The 21,778-nt window shown below is 43.8% G+C and overlaps 1 protein-coding gene across 25 annotated transcripts in view; it reads left to right on the top strand.

Moving 5' to 3' along the window:
• MICAL3 (microtubule associated monooxygenase, calponin and LIM domain containing 3) overlaps positions 1–21,778 on the top strand; it is a 279,395-nt gene that overhangs the window by 241,743 nt on the left and 15,874 nt on the right. For 20 of the 25 annotated variants that reach the window (XM_059684293.1, XM_059684292.1, XM_059684290.1 and 17 more), the window contains 3 exons: positions 2,762–2,872; positions 4,531–4,624; positions 9,471–9,521. In XM_059684293.1, the coding sequence (XP_059540276.1) occupies positions 2,762–2,872; positions 4,531–4,624; positions 9,471–9,521 (256 nt within the window). The remainder of the gene's footprint in view (positions 1–2,761; positions 2,873–4,530; positions 4,625–9,470; positions 9,522–21,778) is intronic. The other 5 variants (XM_059684295.1, XM_059684298.1, XM_059684294.1 and 2 more) reach the window with 1 other exon arrangement.

Genomic DNA, 21,778 nt, shown 5'->3' with positions numbered 1-21,778 from the left:
AAATCAGTAAGTAACTGCCCCACGTTAGCCAAGGTACAAATGTTGGGTGCCATGCCTTAGGTTGTAGTTATGGGGCTCCTATGGAATTTTTCACATGCTGCTTGGGGAAACCATCTGTCTTTTTTTTCTTTAACTGATTTGTTCTAATAACATTTTTTTCTTTTATCATGGTTGGTGAGAGGGAGGAGTCGGTAAGAGGCAGAATCAACATGCTTAAATTTAAATGTCACCACTAGGAGGCTGGCTCATTCTTCTTGGGATCAGTATGCTCTTGAAATGCCAGCTGCACAGTGGTGGGCTCCCCAGTGCTTCAGGAGAAGCAGCCAGGCCACAGGAGTGCATCCTATGGCTCTCTGGATCTCCAGACCTCCACCCCTCCCTCCCTCACTCTCTGTCAACCTTGGAATGGGGATGGTGAGGAAGCCAGGTAACTAACCTTGGCTCTGAGCAGCTCTGCACAAGGCTTACTGGAGTAAGGGGTTATAATTACTGCCTGAAATGTTTTTTATAAATATCAGTTATTTCTGCTATTTCAGGTCCCTTTCACTGTGTATAATCAAGAAATGACCCACTCCACCTCCATCCCAGGGTTGTTGGTGACCCAGTGGGCACCCCGGACCCTGTTCAGGAGCCCTGCCAGTAGAGAGCCTTTTGGAAGAGAACATTAGGTTGCTACTCAGCATGCTCTGTGTCAGTGTCTCTGGTGACAGGAACTCCCCACCACCTGTCCCCCATCCCAGCACCAATAGCATTCAGTGGGAAGGAGTAGTCTGAATCTCCATGAGCAAATGAACTACTAAATGAGAAATAGCATCTATAACTATATGTTTAAACAGTTTAATTTATACATGAAAGAGATTGAGAAGAAAAAAGGGAAGTTTTGAGGCATGAGGAAGAACCTGTCTTCACGGAAGAAAAGTGAGCCCAGCTCTGGCCTGTGTGCCTCAGTTAGTTTAGCATCACCCCATGCACGGAAAAGTTGCTGGCTCGATTCCTGGTTAGGGCACATACCCAGGTTGCGGGTTTGATCCCGTCAGGGGGCAACCAATCGATGTTTATCTCTCCCCTTTTCTGTCTCTAAAATCAATAAAAACACATTTGAAGGAAGGAAAGGGAGGGAGGGAGGGAGGGAGGGAGGGAGGGAGGGAGGGAGGGAGGGAAGAAGTGAGCCCAGGCCTTTGTCAGAGTGGGACTCACTAAGGTGCAGCTGCAAGTCTACATCCAGGTTCCTCACCTACCAGCCCTATGTGACATGGTGAAAAATAATCATTTTAGTCTTTGTGTTTGTTTTAAACTTCGGATCTTGCTCTATCTCTTATTCTATTTTTAATTATTATTATTGTTACTATTCTGTTTTGTTTTCCGTTGCTATCCCCTTAAAAGTCAATTTATGAACCACACAGCTTAGCATTCAGGAGATCATATGCACCAAAGGTAGTGTCTTGTTCCTGTTGGCTGGTCACTGTTGCATGTGTGTCCATGTTTAACCATGGGGCAGCCCCCAGTCCTATCCCTGCAGCTATACCCTCACTAACTGTTCATGCGCTTGGAGCGGTCACATACACTAGCAGCAGAACTTTCTTTAGCTGTGTCATGACAGAAAAGGAGGGTGATATACCCTGCTCTTTGCTGGCTGGAGTGCATGTGGTAGTGTCAGTCTGAGTGGCTAGGGGGACAGGACTGCCCTTTGGGACTGGGTGCTGCAGGAATGGGGAATTCACAAATCCTTGGTTCCTGATCTGCAAGGTGACATGTTTAGGGCACTGGAACACCACTGACACCCTTAGGGACTACCTGCTCAGTTGGCTCTCCACTATCCCTTGTTCTCTTAGAATAAAGATTACTAGAATACACACCTGAGTTGAATTTGGAAGTCTCCTTTAAAGTCTATAAAAGACTACTTTTTTATTTTCTTGGAAGCAATAAAGAAGGTGTTATGAATAGAGGCAACCCCCACCCCCACCCCCAGCATTTGCTTCTCAGTGATTGCCCAGAGTTTATTCAAGGCATCTGACACTCCCTTGTGCCCTCATTGCCCACATTTGCAGGTGGAATTGCTCAGGTAGTTCCATTTGTGGAATTGCACTGGATTTGGCTGGTTGCCTCTCGGATCTTGATGGCACTGGCTGAAACAGCCCCGCTCCCTGCCTTCCTTTCAGTGGTTGCTGTGCAGAACTCAGAGTCAGGGCAGGTTCATGTCCATAGTTTCTTCTTCAGACCATTAGTCAGTTTAGGATTCTCTCAGACTTAAAATAGAAGCATCCTTGTTTTCTCTACTTCAAATGTTACTTCTTAAAAGAATCTTATAAATATTGCTCATCTAAAGAAAGTGGTTTTTAATACCAAACAAAAAATGAAAGGACCCTGATTTTTCTTTCCCTGTATATATCCTAGAAGGAGGCATGGGAAACATCTTACCAATATTTTTACCCTAAAAAAGTCTTAAAAAGAGCAGACATCCTTATATGAGAAACAGCTGATACCAACAATAAAGAAGCATATGTCCCTTTGTTGCATTAATTCTCTGTCAGTACTCCACTGAACCTTCTGTCCCTGTCACAGTGAGAAAGCACCTCACTTGTGGAGCTTGAGGTATACCCTGTGGCATTTCGGGCTACAGCCTGGAAGTCTTCCCACACCTCTGGCCTGCCTGTTTGCCCTGCAGGCACTCTGCAGCCTGGAACGGTGCTCTCCATGTCCTTGCCAACCAGTGCCCAAACATCTCAGGCACCTGACTGAGGAAATCTCTTGTTCTCTCCAGCCAAGAACTTACACAGAGGAAGAACTGAATGCCAAGCTGACCCGGCGTGTGCAGAAGGCAGCTCGGAGACAGGCCAAGCAAGAGGAACTTAAGCGGCTGCACCGAGCCCAGGTAAAACCAGGAGGGGCCACACCACAGCACCCTTATTTCCAACCAGCTATTCCTCATCCATGATGAGGGAGGGAGAGGAAGGCAGAGCAGAGGTAGATGGGGTGTCCTATTCCCTGAGAGGACAGCCCCAAAGGCTAAGGTCACAAACCCCTGGCTTGATACAACTACAGAAACCTTGATTTTGTGGAGTTTTAGGTAGGAGGGAAGAGCCAAGCTTTGAGTTTCTAACTTCCTTACTCTGGAATAATCATTTTAAAGTCAACTAGTTCAATTGTAAGAATAATTATTGAGGCAATCAGTGACCTGACAGCCTCTGATAGGCCTGGGATTTAGAGGTCAGAGTAGTGTTCCAGTCATCAGCCTCTGTCTACAGGCCTCAGAGATCCTAGACCAGCCGTGGGCAAACTACGGCCCGCGGGCCGGATACAGCCCGTTTGAAATGAATAAAACTAAAAAAAAAAAGACCGTACCCTTTTATGTAATGATGTTTACTTTGAATTTATATTAGTTCACACAAACACTCCATCCATGCTTTTGTTCCGGCCCTCCGGTCCAGTTTTAGAACCCATTGTGGCCCTCGAGTCAAAAAGTTTGCCCACCCCTGTCCTAGACCATTCTAGATTGGGGGTGGTGAGGACTAAATAATTTCTTTATACAAAGTCTTAAAAAGATACCTAAATATAATATGGTTTTTTAATTAACTCATTTCTATCTGGCTGTATTCATAGAGATTAGTACACTAATCAAAAGCTATACAATGAGAAACATTAACAGAAAATCCAAATACCAATGAAGTATTGCTCTGAATTCCATGTTTCATCAAGCATTTAAAATCACCAGTCTTTTAGTCCTTGTCTTGCACATTATTCCATATGCACATTACCTGCACTGATACGCCACTGGTTGCTGCTGCTTTGGGGGTTGAATGTTCTTCTGATTGCCCATTGTTAGTCCCCACGTAGCACGCAGTAACTTCGCACTGCGGATTCTGGCTGGGTGCTCCATTCTAGATTTCTTCTTTATTTTTAATCTTGTAGAGAGAGGGTGTCTGCAGTAGTGTCCAAGAACCCCTGCTAATGCTTTAACAATATCACCATCAGAAAGGTCCCTGGTCAGTATGGCTCAGGGGCTAGCTAGAGCATGGCCCACACACCGAGGGGTTGCGGGTTTGATTCCTGATCAAGGGCATGTACCTGGGTTGCAGTTTCGATCCCCAGCCCTGGTTGGGGGGTGCATGTGGGAGGCAACCAACAATGTCTCTCTCTCTCTCTCTCCGCTCCCCCCCCTTCTACTTTCTCTAAGGATCAATGGAAGAAATATCCTCAGGTGAGGATTAATTCCAAAAAAATGAAGAAGCAGAAAGGTCCTAGGCTGTAATATTTAATTACTTCTTGCAGGAATTTAATCCACTTCCTCTCTTTGAACTGCCCCGAGAGAGGCTGGTCATTCCTTGATGTGCACCCATATACATGGTGCTGACTGATGATGGGCCCCGAAGACACATGTTCTTCACACACTGGGCATGATGCCCATTAACCTAGAGCCTTTCCAAATTTTTTACCATGTTAGCTTTTTCCCCTCTGTGTGTGTGCAGGTTGTTGGCCTCTTGAAGGTTAGGAGATGAGAGGGCTGGGTCTCCTGTTGCTTTGTTCCCACAGATCATCCAGCGGCAGCTGGAGCAGGTGGAGGAGAGGCAGCGACAGCTGGAGGAGAGAGGTGTTGCTGTGGAGAAGGCGCTCCGCGGGGAAGCAGGTACTGCCTGGGCTGTCCTATGAGGAGGTTGTTCCTAAGGGAAGCCCCTACCCCCAGCCCCATGGTAGGGCTAGTTTTTTATCACCTCAGCTTCTTTTCCAGCAGGTGTCTCTGGGTTCCTTCATCACTGAGATTTGGGCTTCCTGTAAAACAAAGGAAAGAAAAGAACCTCTGTTTGTAACTGCCCCAAGGCCCATACCTGTTCTTTCACCCTGTCTTAGAGCTTGCCATTTACCTGTGGGATGAAATCTCAGTCTACTTCCTCTGTTGATGGCAAGCACTGGGCCTTCTCCTCCTTCCCCCTCCTCTTTTCCCACCCCATCATTTTCTCTAGAAGAAAATAACTGGGAATAAGGGAGACCTGTACCACAAGAAACCATCAGAGAACTGCACAAGCAGAGCCCCTGGCCTGCTCTCCACATGCCACCTCCTGTTTTTGGCTCTCCAGGCTCCCTTCCTGCCCAAGCTGCTCAGAGTATGTGAGGACACACACCCCACAGTGCACTCACCACCTACTGTGGGTTGAGCACACAGATTTCCCAGTGTGAGCCCAGGCTCTGTATTTCCTAGAGTCTGCTTACTCAAGACAGGGTAGAAAGGCTCGGAGGACTATGGCAGGCCAGCACTATGTAGACATTGGGAAATAACTGTGAGGGCCATTGTGCTTGGTGACTGCAGTTCCTGGGGAAAATCAAAGTGTAGTGCAGAGACACCCACTGTCCACCCAAGGAACATGTGGGGCGGATTAAGCACAGTTAGGCACAGAGAAAGCAAGGAGTTATCCGGAATCCCAAGGGCCAGGAATCCCTATTGGTGCAAGACCTGAAAACCACTGGGGCCAGCCCCAACTGTAGCTCCAACACAGGCATGGAGTGATTGATGTCTGCTTTTTCAAGAATCCACAAGTCTCTAGATGTGGAAACCTCCATCTCTTGTAGAGAGCACAGGCTAAGCATTCAAGTTGTGAGGCTGGGGATGAAGAGAGGTAGTGACTTAATTTTGCAGTAGCCCCTTGTTACTTCCTTATTCAAGTGTGGCAGAGGGGCTGTGGTATGTCTCCTGGTAGGCAGACTGTCAGTAAACTAAAGAAGAGCCAATAAGAAGCAGCCAGGTATGGGACCAGTTGCTGCCATCTGGTCTTGCTACAGAACTGACCAATGGGGTGACGTTGCAGTATGTGCCCAGTGTAAAGATGAATTCATGGGGTTCTTTAAGACTGAAGTTCACATGGGGGAGTCAGGGGTCAGACATAGAAGTAGGTGCTTTTTCCAGGCCTTTCAAGGCCTAGAAATTGCAGTTAAACAATTGACTCAGTGATGACCTTCTGGTGAAGAGATGGGGTGGGGGAAAAGATGAGGGTGTGATGTTCTTGGTTTTGTGCCTTACTGATACTTGACTTACTGCTTGAAGCCCAAGTCACCAAATGAAATGCAAATACTTGAACCACTGAGGAGCCAATGAGCCAGAAGCCTGGGAAGTGTGATTGCAAGGCAAGCACTGGCTCTCTGTCAAGGAGTGAAGGTTCAGGTTCACCTAAAAGGGTCCCTGGCTTCCAAATGAAGCTGTCATGTCTCCACCATCCTATTTTTTCTCTGTGTCCTGTATGCTCTGACTTGGCCTCCTCAGTTAAGCCTGAGCCCCTGGAGGAAATTGGCCCAAACCTACCAGAGATGCCCTGAACCTGCTATAAGCAACTCGCAGGGCCCTGCCCTCGCTGCTTTCTCTTCTTGCAGAAGAAATCAAGAGGGAGCCTGGGCCCATCATTCCTTCTACCCTTCCCCACTAATTACTTCTGCAAAGTAGAAAGTGAAGGGTAGATCTCCCAACACATAGTCAGACTAGCTCAACAGGGTGTGCCTCCTTGCTCACAGGTTCAGAGGTTTGGGTGGGTCACCCCAGGGATGATGGTTCCCGTAATGCACTTGTGTGCCTGCCGGCTGCCGTGCAATTTGAGTCTATGATGGTGCTTCAGTGTTTCTGCAACAGGCTGCGTGGTTCAAGCTGCTGGCTACCAAGGGATCAGAGAATAATATACCATTGAAGACTGGCATAAGATTTTGCCAAAATTCCTCTTTCCAGCTGTTTAGATAATTTTCTTTTCATAAACATATACAGCCAGGATTTCATCTAAGTCATAGGTTTTCAAACTTGTTTTTTAGCAGCAGAACCCTTTTTACAAACCAAATTATAAATTCAAGTAAAAAAGAATTACTTTAAAATGTTAATCAACACAAATTTGAAAATTTGAAAGCACTGCCTCCACTTCCAGTTCACACCTGTGTAGGGAACATCCTGGCACACAGAGGTAGTTGCTGCAAATGGTAAGTTTTTAACCGCTCACCTGGAGATCTCAGGATATACATAGTTTAAATGATGCAGATGCTTGACACTTAAATAGAGTACTAGAAATTGTTTTCACAGGTAAATCCCTGACAAATATAATAGTAGTTCATATTCTTCATAAAGAATAGATCTCAGATAAAAGCTCCCAAATATACAATGAACACAAACCCAACTATGCTATGATATTGTGGCATGTGTGTTACGCACCTCATTGTGACAGAAGCTGCTTGAGGCTGAGAGAGAACTCTATCGGGACGCTGACCTGTATACTTGTACAGGAGTACTCTACTTGCCAGAATGTCAATGAATGAATAAATGTCCTCTTCCCTAACACATTTACAGGGTGTATAGATACTTGCACAAAGAGGCAGAAGAAACTTGGTCCTGGGGCTTCACAAAAGCCATTTTACCTGGTAGCACAAATTAATGTGTTGATGGTCTTCAGTGGGCTAAAAGTTGGCATATCAAACATTTGAACATGGAGTATCTTATTTTAGTTTTTTAAAATAAGGTTAAAGTATTTGTGAATCAGGTATTTGGGAGACTCCTGGAATAGCACTTGAAAAACCCTAAGGATTCCACAGAACAGTTTCAAAACCACTATTGTAGTCCATACTCTTCCAAGCAAGGCTTTAACCAGAAACCTCCATCCAAATACATAAACATTTATTCTGTTTATAAAGACAGGCTTCAGCAGCTCCATTGGGAGATTTTCTCAAGATGCATTTGGGAAATTTTAAGAATATAATAGCTCTTACCATAAGAATATATTTCCAAATATATTTTTTTCCTTGTCTTATTTAAGCACATCACTTCCAAGACCCCCCTTTAGTCAGATGCCCCAGTGGCCCTGTTCTTACTTGGCAGAGATCATCTTTGAGGCAAATCTGTACACACTGGCTGCTTCTTCCTCTGCTACTTCAGCATTTCTCTCCTTTTGTTAGTCCGGTTGCTCCTAGCTAATCTTAGTATAGCACGACAGGCTGGAGTCTTCCAGCAATGGTCATCAGCCCCTTCCCTGGGGGGCATATATCTGGTAAACTAGTTTGGTCCCCCTGGCTGAGGGGGTCAGACTGCCCAATTAGCCAAGGTGCCTTCCAGAGGAGAGATCTGATATGGACCTGCCATCCATTGGCCTCAACTTACCCAAGGCTCATGAATATCCAGACCACCAGGGTTAAGTTCAGAGCTTTCCAGCCCAGAGCAAGACTAAGACTGACATGATTTCTGGTCTGGAGCATCTGGAAAGCCCGCCCTTTTTGTTTTTGGAACCCTGATTCAAACTTAAACCATTGGATCAACCTTGAGCATGACTTGGAAAACCATTCCAGGTTTGCATTGTACTTTCTGGTGTGCCCTTTTTTTTTTTTTTTGACTGAGGAAGAGAGAGGGATAGAGAGTTAGAAACATCGATGAGAGAGAAACATCAATCAGCTGCCTCCTGCACACTCCCCGTTAAGGATGTGCCCGCAACCAAGGTACATGCCCTTGACCGGAATCGAACCTGGGACCCCTCAGTCTTCAGGCCGATGCTCTATCCTCTGAGCCAAACCAGTTAGGGCTGGTGTGTCCATTCTTGAAGGGGGAACCCTATTAGGAAACAAAAGGCTGCTAGGATTAGCATTCAGATTGTGAAATGTGGAGGAAAGGGAGAGAAAAAGCAGCTGACCTTTATTGTGCTCTGCATTTGCTTATGATTCTGCCCAAGTCCAGTCCCTCATCACAGCCCAGTCTCTGTATCTCAGGCATGTGAAGAACATAACATCCTTACTAGACAGCCACATGGAGCTAAAAAGCTAGGAGTGCCAGTGGCCAGCAAACCTCGAAAAGCCTTCAGGCAAATAGCCACAGATCATTTCCTGCTTTTAGAGAGAAGACTGGCTGAAGTTAGGGTCTAACCTCAGAAGAAAGAGCATCTCCTTCCTCTCAACCCATCTAGCAAAAGTGGTTCTGCAAGGAGTTTGGTATACTCACCAGTGGGGGCCACATGTGTGAATTCTTGAGAGAGCTCTGACTGCCTTTAACCCTAAGGATTGGTGTCCTTGCCAAGCTTTTTTAGGTGGTTTACGTCTTGCCTTCAGAGCTCAGCCTGGAGTCTCTAATATTCAGTAACTAAGGAAGTAGTTGCCCTGATCTGCCCTTGAATTTTTTAAATCTTCTTAGTTAGATAAGGTTCAGTCCTAGCAGGGCCAGAATTCCCAACAAATCCAAGGCCTTTTGTCCTAACTAATTATTGGAGTTATAAACAGGAATCACATTGACATTGGCTATTAACTCACCTGTGGTTAGTGAACACCCCCTCCCACCACCAGGAAATATATGGCTCAGCGTGTGTGCACACAATGCACTTTCAGAGAGAAGCATGCTTTGCAGCTATTTCTCTTCTCCCTCTTGCTGTCTCTCTTTGTTTCTTATGCTTTTTGCTATTGATTGCTTTGGGTAGGGGGGGACAGGAGGGTTTATCAGATCCAGTAACTCTCTCTTCATCGATTCCTTGTTGTAGACTATTGGGGAGAGTCTTATTACAGTGACCTCATCGACTTGCATCTGGGTGGTATGTATAGCAGCATCTGTTGCTGACACTAACCCTGCTGACACCCTTTCCCCACCCATTCTCATTAGTCCCTGCTCACAAATGAAAGAAGAAATCAACCTGTTAACCAAATGGCAAACACAGGCTCTTTCCTATCTCATAATGGAGCAGCAAACTGGGTCCTCCCCACTACCATATATACTCCAAAGAAGATCTGAGATAGCTTTTGCTGACCAGGGTTATCTTAAATTTTTATAATAAAAGTTCACCTGCCCCAACCCATCAACCTCACATCAGCATTCTGGTCCTTCTAATAACTTTTTGGTTGTTTGACAACCAATACACACACACACACACACACACACACACACACACACACACACACTCCAACCTGACCTCTGCCTTGGATCTCATCCCTCAGAAGTTGGAGGTGTCATATCTACCAGGAAGCTCACTGCTAACCACACTCGAGAACCAAACATCTAAAGAACTCAGCCTCGACCATTTTCATTATGATGTGCCCACATTTCCCCTAAGAGATTCAAGTGCATATAAAGGTGCCACTTATGATTTCTACCCAAATTCACCAAGCTTGAGGCTATGTTGACAGATGCCTGTAATAATGCCCTTCCCTCCTTGCTCTGTCCTGGCACTTCCTTCACAGTTCTTTTCAATGAACACAGAAAAGGATAAGGCAGTGGCTCTCAGCATGGGGTCCCAGGACCAACACATCAGCATCATGACTTGGTAACTTGTTAAAGATACAAGTGATCAATCCCCACCCAAACCCGCCAAATCAGAAACTGGGGGTGAGGCCTGGTTATCTGTATTTTAATAAACCTTCCTGATGATTCTCAGACCCTCTAAAGTCAGAGAACCACTGCCTTAAAAGAAGTCAATATTGAAGTCAATATTTTTTATGTCTTGCTGCATGAAGCTTATCATTTGTATCAGATTAGAGAAATAACCAATCCAGGAGTCTCATTTCTAGACTTTGTGGAGTTTTACTCCTGGAAAGTTAACGTCTTATCAAGAGGAGTGCCAAGCAGCTGCTCCTGAGGTTAATGATGGGGGGCCTCTGGCACTTCCTCTTCTGGAGTTACTGCTTTCTGAAATTTCTTCATCTTCCCTCGCAGAAGTGGCCTTAAAACCCAAGAACTGGCAAAAATCATTCTCATTTTTTATCACAATCTCATCCTTTTAAGAAAATCACTTTTTGGCTCATTCCTTTAAAATCCAAAGTATAATTCTGTGATTCCTACTATGAGATAGTGCCATATTCTTAAAGAACCTCCATCAGTAAGGAGGCTGGCTCTTGGCTTCGTTGGGTGGGTTGGGAGTGACTGGTCTCTCTGTCCCACCCCATTGTCCCATGGATTCCACCCTCCACAGATTCCTTAAGTGCCCCAGAGCTTCTCAGGGACTTCCATACTCACGGCCATTCATGCTGTAATTAACAAAACGTATTTCTTGTTTAATGTCCTTGATTCCTTTTCTAACGCCTCCTAACACTCTTGGGGGATATGTATGTTATTTTTTAAAAAATATATATATTTTTAATTGATTTCAGAGAGGAAGAGAGAGATAGAAACATCAATGATGAGAGAGAATCATAGATTGGCTGCTTCACACTGGAGATCGAGTCTGCAACCTGGGCATGTGCCCTGACCAGGAATCAAACCATGACCTCTTGGTTCATGGGTTGATGATGTTCAATCATTGAGCCACGCCAGCCAGGCTGTTTATGTCATTTTTAAAAAAATATTTTTTTTTTATTTCAGAGAGGAAAGGAGAGGGAGAGAGAGAAACGAGAGAGAATCATTGATTGGCTGCTTCCTGCACGCCCCACACTGGGGATCGAGTCCACAACCCAGGCACATGTCCTGACTGGGAATCGAACTTGGGACCCTTCAGTCCACAGCCCAATGCTCTATCCACTGAGCCAAACCAGCGAGGACTGTTTATATCATTTTTATTAAGTGAATCTCAATGTGTGAAAATATGTGGTTGGGTTGTTGTTGTTTTTTAATTCAAAATCTCCTGGAAGGAAATGTCAAAATCAATTTATTTAAAAGTATATTCACCCTTCCCTCCCAGTTTAAGATACTGTTGCCACATTGATTACCTCATATGTCTAGTTTTGTTTTCTTTATCCCCATTGCTTGAATGATAAATGTAGTTGGCTCTTTTCATTTCTGTGTTCCTGAACTCCCAACTACTAGCCTTTCAGATTTAAAATTCCAACAAATTCTAAGGGAATATGAAATAAATAAATAAATAAAACTCAATGTGTCTTCTGAATTATGAAGTGCCCCCATCAAACACCTGATAACCCTGCTACTGGTTTCTCATCAACTCATCATTTCTTTTTCAGCTTATGTTATTTTTTCTAAACGTTAGACTTCTCCTGTGCATTCTGATCACCACCTAGAGGCTGCTACTGCCCTAACAATGAAGCATGAGAGAAACATCCATTCCAAAGGGAGTCACTATATACCCAGGCAGAGAGCAAGAGTCCTCCAGCCCCACTCCCATCAAGCTCCAGGAGGAACATTTAGATAACAGAAATAGTTCCCTTTCAGATTCTGCTGTTTTCTTGGAGCACTTGGTAATATTCATTATTTGAGGGGAGGAAATTATCCTTTTAAAATCTGAAGCCTAAAATGTCGAATCTGATTGCTTCTCTGCTATTGCATCCCCAGAAGGCCACACACAGAGACCTCATTGCTGGGCCCAGCACTAATCAAAGCTCAGAGAAGTCCAGACTCCTAATGCCTGCCTGGTGCTCTGCCCATTAAACTATATTGTTCCAGTATGGTCATTTGATGGCTATCAGCTGACTATATAAAGGCTCCAAATCTGTATTAGAAGTCTCTTTTTGAGCCACAGAGTACAGAGAAAAAAGATCTTTATTCTCTTAGCTGAACCTTGTTATTTCAAAACAAACCATTAAAAAGACAGAATGAGCCTTGGGCCAGAGAGGAAGGGTGCCCAAGTGACCTCACCCCCTTCATCTTCTTCCCAGGACACTAGGCAGGCTCCCCACCCTACCCAGTCAGCACATTTTGTTCCACCAGACAGATAGATGACTGGAAATCTTTATATAAAAACCATATCTCTGAATACCTTTAAATTAAAAACATACAGGAAGGGGGTAAATGAGGTTTAAAGTTGTTTATATGGGAAATAATACAATATTTAATGAATAATACAAGAATAAACTCTTTCATATACACACAACTGTAAACCTAATATTGCTCACCCTGTATACACCTAATTTCTAGTTTTCAAAGACTTTACCTGTTGATTGATCTCAAAGGGAAATTGAAAGAACATGAATGGTTTAGAAATGTAGCATAAAGGACTGGAAAGTGGTTCTTTTATTATTGCTGGTGAATTGGGGTGAGAGGCACAGAGGGGCCCCCACAAGCCTGCTTACTTCCCTCCTTTCTGGGTCTTCCTGTTCTGTTTGCTTCCTTTAATTTGATGTTCTAGATTTTGGCTTGTCTTTTTGGTTCTGTTTTTGCTTAGGAACTTTAGAGTCCTTGAAATTTCCCAGCATTCTTCTGTGTACGTGTGTGCATACACATGTGAATGTACACACATATTGTATGTGCACGCACATGGGTGTGCTGGATCACAATTCTTATATTCTGTTTTGTTGTTTTATTCTCTCTTTTTTGCCTTTATTCTAGAGCTCCATTCTGTACAAAGTTTTTTTAAATTAATCTTTATTGTTGAGATTATTACAGATGTCCCTCTTTTTCCCTCCCATAGTTCCCCTCTACCCAGTTCCCACCCCACCCCAGGCCCTCACCACCCTATTGTCTGTGTCCATATAAGATCTTTGTCTAATCTCTTCCTGCACCCGCCACACACTCCCTTTCCTCTGAGAATCGTCAGTCTGTCCCATTTCCATGCCCCTGATTCTGTTCCATTCACCAGTTTATTCTGTTCATCAGATTTTTTATGCATTTGATTTTTATTTTATTTTTTAATATATTTTTATAGATTTCAGAGAGAAAGGGAGAGGGAGAGAGAGATAGAAACATCAATGATGAGAGAGAATCATTGATCGGCTGCCTCCTGCACACCCCCTACTGGGAATCGAGCCCACAACCCAGGCATGTGCCCTTGGCCAGAATCTAACCTGGGAGGGACCCTTCAGTCCCCAGGCCGACACTCTTTCCACTGAGCCAAACCAGCTAGGGCTATGCATTTGATTTTTAGATTTACTTGTTGATAGATATGTATTTGTTATCACTTTGTTCATATTTTTTTATCTTTACTTTTTTCTTCTTCCTCTTCTTAAAGAATACTCTTCAGCATTTCATATAATACTGGTTTGGTGGTGATGAGCTCCTTTAGCTTTTTCTTGTCTGTGAAGCTCTTTATCTGACCTTCAATTCTAAATGATAGCTTTGCTGGGTAAAGTATTCTTGGTTGTAGGTTCTTGCAATTCATCACTTTGAATATTTCTTGCCACTCCCTTCTGGCCTGCATAGTGTCTGTTGAGAAATCAGCTAACAGTCATATGGGTACTCCCTTGTAGGTAACTAACTGTTTTTCTCTTGCTGCTTTTAAGATTCTCTCTTTGTCTTTTGCCCTTGGCATTTTAATTATGATGTGTCTTGGTGTGGTCCTCTTTGGATTTGTCTTGTTTAAGGTTCTCTGTACTTCCTGGACTTGTAAGTCTATTTCTTTCACCAGGTAGGGGAAGTTTTCTGTCATTATTTCTTCAAATATGTTTTCAGTATCTTGCTCTCTCTTCTTCTGGCACCCCATAATTCAGATTTGTCCCAGAGGCTCCTTACACTATCTTCATATTTTTGGATTCGTTTTTCTTTTTGCTCTTCTGGTTGGGTGTTATTTGCTTACTCATATTTCAAATCATTGATCTGATTCTTGGGATCCCCTAATCTGTTGAATCCCTGTATATTATTCTTTACTTCAGTCAGTATATGCTTAATTTCTGACTGGTCCTTTTCCATTTTTTTGGTATACTCACTAAGATCCTTGAAAGTCTCACTAAGTTCCTCGGAGGTTTCTAGAAGATTCTTGAGTAACCTTATATCCATGATTTTGAACTCTATATCCAGTAGTTTGCTTTCTTCCATTTCTTTCATTTGTGACATGTTTTCTTTGTCTCCGCATTGTGGCTACTTCCCTGTGTTTGTTTCTATGTATTGGGTAGCTGCTAAGTCTCCTTGAGTTGACAGAGTGGCCTTGTGTAGTAGGTGTCCTATAGGGCCCAGTGGCTCAGCCTCCCCAGTCACCTGAGGTGGACACTCTTGGTGCACCCCTTTGTGGGCTGTGTGCACAGTTTTATTGTAGTTGAGCCTTGATTGCTGTTGGTGTCACTGGGAGGAATTAACCGCCAGGCCAAACTGGCTGTGAGGACCAGCTACGACTACAGTGAGAGAGCTGCTGTGCAGGAGACACCCTTATGAGGCATGACTTGCTTCAGTGGGGCTTTGGTGCTCACTGAGTCTGCCCCTTGAGTGTGTCTCTTATAGATGTGGAGAGTTGTAATCTGGTATAGTCTCACACTGACCACTGGTACACTGGCTCTTGGGTCTCCAGGGAGGTGCAACATCAGCCACTGCGTAGGGCCACCCAGCAGGAGCTACAGAGAGATCTACAGATTCCTCCTCTTTTTATCTAGTTTGGAAGTGCCCAGACGAGGTCCAGCTGTGAAGCAAGGCACGCTGGTGCTAGTGCCAGTTTTGGGGGGCCTTTTATTGACAAGTCTGGGGCTCTCTGACCCAGCTGCAGCTTGTTTGACAGGTTTTCAGTCTGAGAAAGGACAGACCATTCATATGCAAAAGCTGCTGCACACAGCTTGGGTGGGGTTGTAAATTGGGTAGGGCGGGGTCTCAGGGAATCACCAGGGCAGAGGGAACAGAAGTGGCTGCCAGTCAGCCCTTTATCGGGAAGGTCCCAACACAGGAACAATGACCACTGCGAGCACCTCCATCTGGAAGAAAACCACCCCGTATTCCTGCCCTGATGCCAGACAGTCCAGTTTCTCCACGTGTGTATCTGGGACCCCAAAGCCTAGCCCGGCACTGGAGCTCAGAGGAAGTGGGAGCTTGTAAATTAAGTTTGCAGTGCCTGCCTTTTAAGAAGAGGAGCTGGGTCTCCAGCAGTCTGTGTGTCACTCAGCCCCAATCTGCACTTGTTTTCACAGCCTGTAGTTCTTACAGCCCTTAGGGACTTCTTTCCCCAGCTCTGGGACCCTGGGCTTGGGGCCTGGTGTGGGGCTGGGACTCCTTGCTCCTCTAGGGGGCCTCCACAGAGGCGATCTCCCTCCCAATTAAAAAAGGGGCACACATGGGTGCTGAACCAGCCTGTTCAGTACCTCCTCACCTCCTACCAGTCTCAGTGTGCTTTCTTCTTTACCTCTCTAGCTGTAGTACTTCCACTCAGCCAGCTTTCCCATGGTTCTGGATGATAGTTGTTCTGTATTTTACTTGTAATTTTGATGTAGTTGTGGGAGGCAGCAAGTACAGGCATTTAGCTATGCGCCATCTTAAGATTTATCTGTACTAAGTTTTATAACACAAGGCACCCCACCTAGCCCTGTCATATGTATGTAGACTGGGCATGCTGGGACATAGACCTTTCGGCTTACCACTCTGCAGCTTTGCAGCCAACCACCTTGACTCCCTTGTAGGGTCACAGCATCTGTTATTGCCCCTGGGTTTGGGACTGGGCACCTCAGTTTTACAAATAATGCAAAGGCTAACTCATGTCAGGCATGGCACTTATTGATACAGAACAAATAGGTTTCTGGGTTAAGGAGTCAGAACAGTTGAGTATAATCTTAGTCAACAAAATATCTGGCCCATCTTCCCTTGCTTTAGACTACATAACCTGAACAACACAGAAAGGAAAATCAGGCTTGGCCAGTGTGGCTCAGTTGAGCATCATCCCATACACCAAAAGGTTGCTGGTTCCATTCAGGAGGCAGCTGAAGGATGTTTCTCTTCCATAGATGTTTCTATCTCTCCCTTTCCCTTCCGCTCTCTTGGAGGCCAAGAGGAAATCAAAATAAAAAATAATCTCATCCTATTTTTAAAAAATATTTGCTTTATAAAAAAGACAGATTAGTGAAAGCCCCATTCCTTATACCTACAACACCAAGAAATTCTCCCAACCCTGGGCATCTGGCTTTTTGCAAGTTTAATCTGGTTGTTTGAGCTCAGAAATGAAAGGTAATGTCCCTGATGTTTCTTCTGGAAAAAAATAACGGAATTCTGGTAGTATTAATAGGTTGAATTGGATAAAAAGGTACTTCTGCAATGCTGGGTCAGTTATCAGTAAATATTGTGGCATTATAGCCAAAAACAAGTGTGAGAAATGGAAGTCTGCCCCAGATAGTTGTCCACAAAGGCTAGCCCGGGGTCCCTGTAGCAAGAAAATGGAGCCTCAAAATGCAACTTAGAAGCAAGCATGCCTCTTGCCTATTTTGAGGAAGTCAAAATCAAAAAATTTCTTACTGAAGGATCATACCTCAACATAATAAAAGCCATATATGACAGGCCCACAGCCAACATCATACTCAATGGACAAAAACTAACACCATTTCCCCTAAGAACAGGAACAAGACAGGGATGCCCCCTCTCACCACTCCTGTTCAACATAGTACTGGAAGTGTTAGCCATTGCAATTCGGCAAGAAGAAGAAATAAAAGGCATCCAAATTGGAAAAGAGGAAGTAAAACTGTCCTTATTTGCAGACGACATGATATTATACATACAAAACCCTAGAGATTCCATCAAAAAGCTACTAGACTTAATACATGAATTTGGCAATGTAGCAGGATACAAAATTAACCCCAAGAAATCTGAGGCATTTCTATACACCAATAGTGAACTTTCAGAAAGAGAGATTATAAAAACAATCCCGTTTACCATCGCACCAAAAAAATTAAGCTACCTAGGAATAAACTTAACTAAAGAGGTAAAAGACCTCTACTCAGAAAACTACAGGACGTTGAAAAAAGATATAGAGGAAGACATAAACAGATGGAAGAACATACCGTGTTCATGGATTGGTAGAATCAACATCATTAAAATGTGCATACTACCCAAAGCAATCTATATATTCAACGCACTTCCCATTAAAATACCAACGGCATACTTCAGAGATCTAGAACGAACTCTCCAAAAATTCATCTGGAATAAAAAAAGACCCCGAATAGCTGCAGCAATCCTGAAAAAGAACAAAGTAGGTGGGATCTCAATACCAGATATCAAGTTGTATTACAAAGCCACTGTTCTCAAAACTACCTGGTACTGGCACAAGAATAGGCATATAGATCAATGGAATAGAATAGAGACCCCAGAAATCGGCCCGAACCAATATGCTCAATTAATATTTGACAAAGGAGGCAAGAACATACAATGGAGCCAAGATAGTCTCTTCAATAAATGGTGCTGGGAAAATTGGACAGATATATGCAAGAAAATGAAACTAGACCACCAACTTACACCATACACAAAAATAAACTCAAAATGGATAAAGGACTTAAATGTACGACGGGAAACCATAAAAATTCTAGAAGAATCCAAAGGCAACAAAATCTCAGACATATGCCGAAGCAATTTCTTCACTGATACAGCTCCTAGGGCACTTGAAACTAAGGAGAAAATGAACAAATGGGACTACATCAAAATAAAAAGCTTCTGCACAGCAAAAGAAACCATCAACAAAACAACGAGAAAACCCACTGTGTGGGAAAACATATTTGCCAATGACATATCTGATAAGGGCCTAATCTCCAAAATTTATAGGGAACTCATACAACTTAACAAAAGAAAGATAAACAATCCAATCAAAAAATGGGCAAAGGACCTAAATAGACACCTTTCAAAAGAGGACATTCAGAAAGCCAAGAGACATATGAAAACATGCTCAAAGTCACTAATCATCCGAGAGATGCAAATCAAAACAGCAATGAGGTACCATCTCACACCTGTCAGACTGGCTATCATCAACAAATCAAGAAACAACAAGTGCTGGAGAGGATGTGGAGAAAAAGGAACACTTGTGCACTGCTGGTGGGAATGCAGACTGGTGCAGCCACTATGGAAGACAGTATGGAGTTTCCTCAAAAAACTGAAAGTGGAACTCCCATTTGACCCTGTGATCTCACTTCTAGGAATATATCCCAAGAAACCAGAAACACCAATCAGAAAGGATATATGCACCTCTATGTTCATAGCAGCACAATTCACCATAGCTAAGATCTGGAAACAGCCTAAGTGCCCATCAGTAGATGAATGGACTAGAAAACTGTGGTACATCTACACAATGGAATACTATGCTGCTCTAAAAAGGAAGGAACTCTTACCATTTGCAACGTCATGGATGGAACTGGAGAGCATTATGCTAAGTGAAATAAGCCAGTCAATAAAGGAAAAATAGCACATGATCTCACTCATTCATGGACAATAGAGACCATTATAAACTTTTGAACAATAATAGATACAGAGGCAGAGCTGCCTCAAACAGATTGTCAAACTGCAGCGGGAAGGCCGGGGAGGGTTGGGGGGCAGGAGGTAGGGGGGTAAGAGATCAACTAAAGGACTTGTATGCATGCATATAAGCATAACCAATGGACATAAGACACTGGGTGATAGGGGAGGCTAGGGGACTGTCTAGGGCGGGGGGATAAAATGGATACATATGTAATACCCCTTGTAATACTTTAAGCAATAAAAAAAAAATTACAAAAGGCAATAAAATCTCATAAACACCTGAAAAAAAAAAAAAAAAGAAAGAAGCTCCAGAGGAAACAATGTAACATGTTCTCACCTGTAAGAGATGGTTTGGTGCTCTGGTCTGGTGGCTCAGTTGGCTGGAGCACCATCCTGTATACCAAAAGGTTTTGGGCTTGATTCCTGGTTGGCACATACCTGGGTTGTGGGTTCCATCCTGAGTCAGGGTGTGTATGAGAGTCAACCAATCGATGTTTCTCTCTCTCTCTCTCTCTCTCTCTCTCTCTCTCTCTCTCTCTCTCTAAAAATAAATAAATAAATAAATAAATAAATAAATAAATAAATAAATAAATAAATAAAAATTTCTTCCTATATGCAGGATTTTCCAAAAGTAGAGCTGGAAGGGAAGTATTTAACTCTGGGGTGCTTTACAGATTTTTATGCATGAAACCAGCTGTGGTATATCAAAAGGGAAGGGGCGGCAATTCTGAGCCTAAAAGGATGATATTGTATGAGGGTTGTGACTTGTTTGGAATTTTGTATTTTCAAGTGGAGATCCTATATAATAAAGAGCTAATATGCAAATGGTCATCACACCCTCGTGCTGGGGCCACATGCCCCCGGGACCTGGGGACCTAAGCCACGCCCCCCACCCGGTGGGGCTTGACGGAGGAATTGAGGCTGTGCCCTCTCCCAGTGGGGCTTGGCGGAGGACCTGAGGCCGGGCCAGGGGACCTGATGCTGCGCCCACTGCCCCAGGGCTAGGGGACCTGAGGCTGGGCCTGGGGACCTGAGGCCACGCCCCCTGCCCCAGTGCCAGGACCGGGGGACCTGAGGCCAGGCTGGGGGACCTGAGGCTGTGCCCCCTGCCCTGTGCCGGGGGACCTGAGGCTGCACTCACCGCCCTGCGGGGCTTGACGGGGGTGGGGCTGGCTGGGTCTGGGTCTTGCACGATTTCAAGATGCACGTGGGTGGGCGGGGACTTGACTCTGGGTCCCACAGCGTGCCCCAGACTCTAACAGTAGGGAGATTTTTCATATACATTTTACTAATTTTCTTTCATCTTTGACACTTCTATTATAGAGAAAGGGCAAATAGCAATATTAAAATATTTCTTCTAATTAATTCTCTTTTAATATGCACGATTTTCATGCACTGGGCCACTAGTACAATTATAAATAGTAGCTCAGCTCACAAAAAGCCCATTGTCCTCATAATGTTCCTAGTATACAGTATTAGGCCCTAACATTCTAGGTCAGCTGTGGGCAAACTACGGCCTGCGGGCCAGATCTGGCCTGTTTGAAATGAATAAAACTAAAAAAAAAAAAAAAAGACCGTACCCTTTTATGTAATGATGTTTACTTTGAATTTATATTAGTTCACACAAACACTCCATCCATGCTTTTGTTCCGGCCCTCCGGTCCAGTTTAAGAACCCATTGTGGCCCTCGAGTCAAAAAGTTTGCCCACCCCTGTTCTAGGTCATACCAGTGTTTCTGTTTGTTTGTTTGTTTGTTTTTTGTGTGTTTTTCATCTTTATTGTTGAAAGTATTACATAGGTCCCCTTTTTTCCCCAATTGACCCCTTTTTAGCCCACCCCCACCAGGCCTTCACCACCCTATTGTCTATGTCCATGGGTTATGCATATATGCATACATACAAGTTCTTTGGTTGATCTCTTTCCACCCACCCACCCCCACCTTCCCTCTGAGATTCCATAGTCTGTTCCATGCTTATATGTCTCTGGACCTATTTAGTTTGTCAGTTTATTTTGCTATTAGATTGCACATATGTGTGAGATAATGTGGTACTTGTCTTTCTCTGACTGACTTATTTCACTTAGCATGATACTCTCCAGATCCCTCCATGCTATCTCAAAGTGTACAAGATCCCTCTTTTTCACTGCTACATAGATTTCCACGGTATAAATGTGCCACAGCTTTTTTATCCACTCCTCTACTCATGGGCACTTGGGCTGTTTCCACATCTTAGCTATTGTAAATTGTGCTACTATAAACATTGGGGTGCATATATTCTTTCTGATTGGTGTTTCATGTCTCTTAGGATACATTCCAATAAGTGGGACCGCTGGGTCAAATGGCAGTTCCATATTTAATTTTTTGAGGAAACTCCATACTTTTTTCATAATGGCTGCACCAGTCTGCATTCCCACCAGCAGTGCACTAGGGTTCCCTTTTCTTCATATCCTCACCAGCACTTGTCGTTTGTTGATTTGTTGATGGTAGCCATTCTGACAGTGTGAGGTGATACCTCCTTGTCATTTTAATTTGTATCTCTTTGATGATGATTGGTGACTAGGCACTTTTCCATATGTTTCTTGGCCTTCTCTATGGCCACTTTGGCTTTAGAGAAGTCTCTATTTAGGTCCTATGTCCATTTTTTTAATTGGACTGCTTGTCTTCCTTTTGTTAAGTTGTATGAGTTCCTTATATATTTTGGATATTAACCCTTTATCAAATGTATCATTGCCAAATATGTTCTTTCATACAGTGGGCTCCCTTTACTTTTTGTTGATGGTTTCTTTTGCCGTGCA

Source organism: Myotis daubentonii, chromosome 2, assembly GCF_963259705.1.
Source record: "Myotis daubentonii chromosome 2, mMyoDau2.1, whole genome shotgun sequence".
Lineage (NCBI taxonomy): Eukaryota > Metazoa > Chordata > Mammalia > Chiroptera > Vespertilionidae > Myotis > Myotis daubentonii.
The sequence above is the reverse complement of the archived record's forward strand: the minus strand, read 5'-3'. Positions and strand labels throughout refer to the sequence as shown.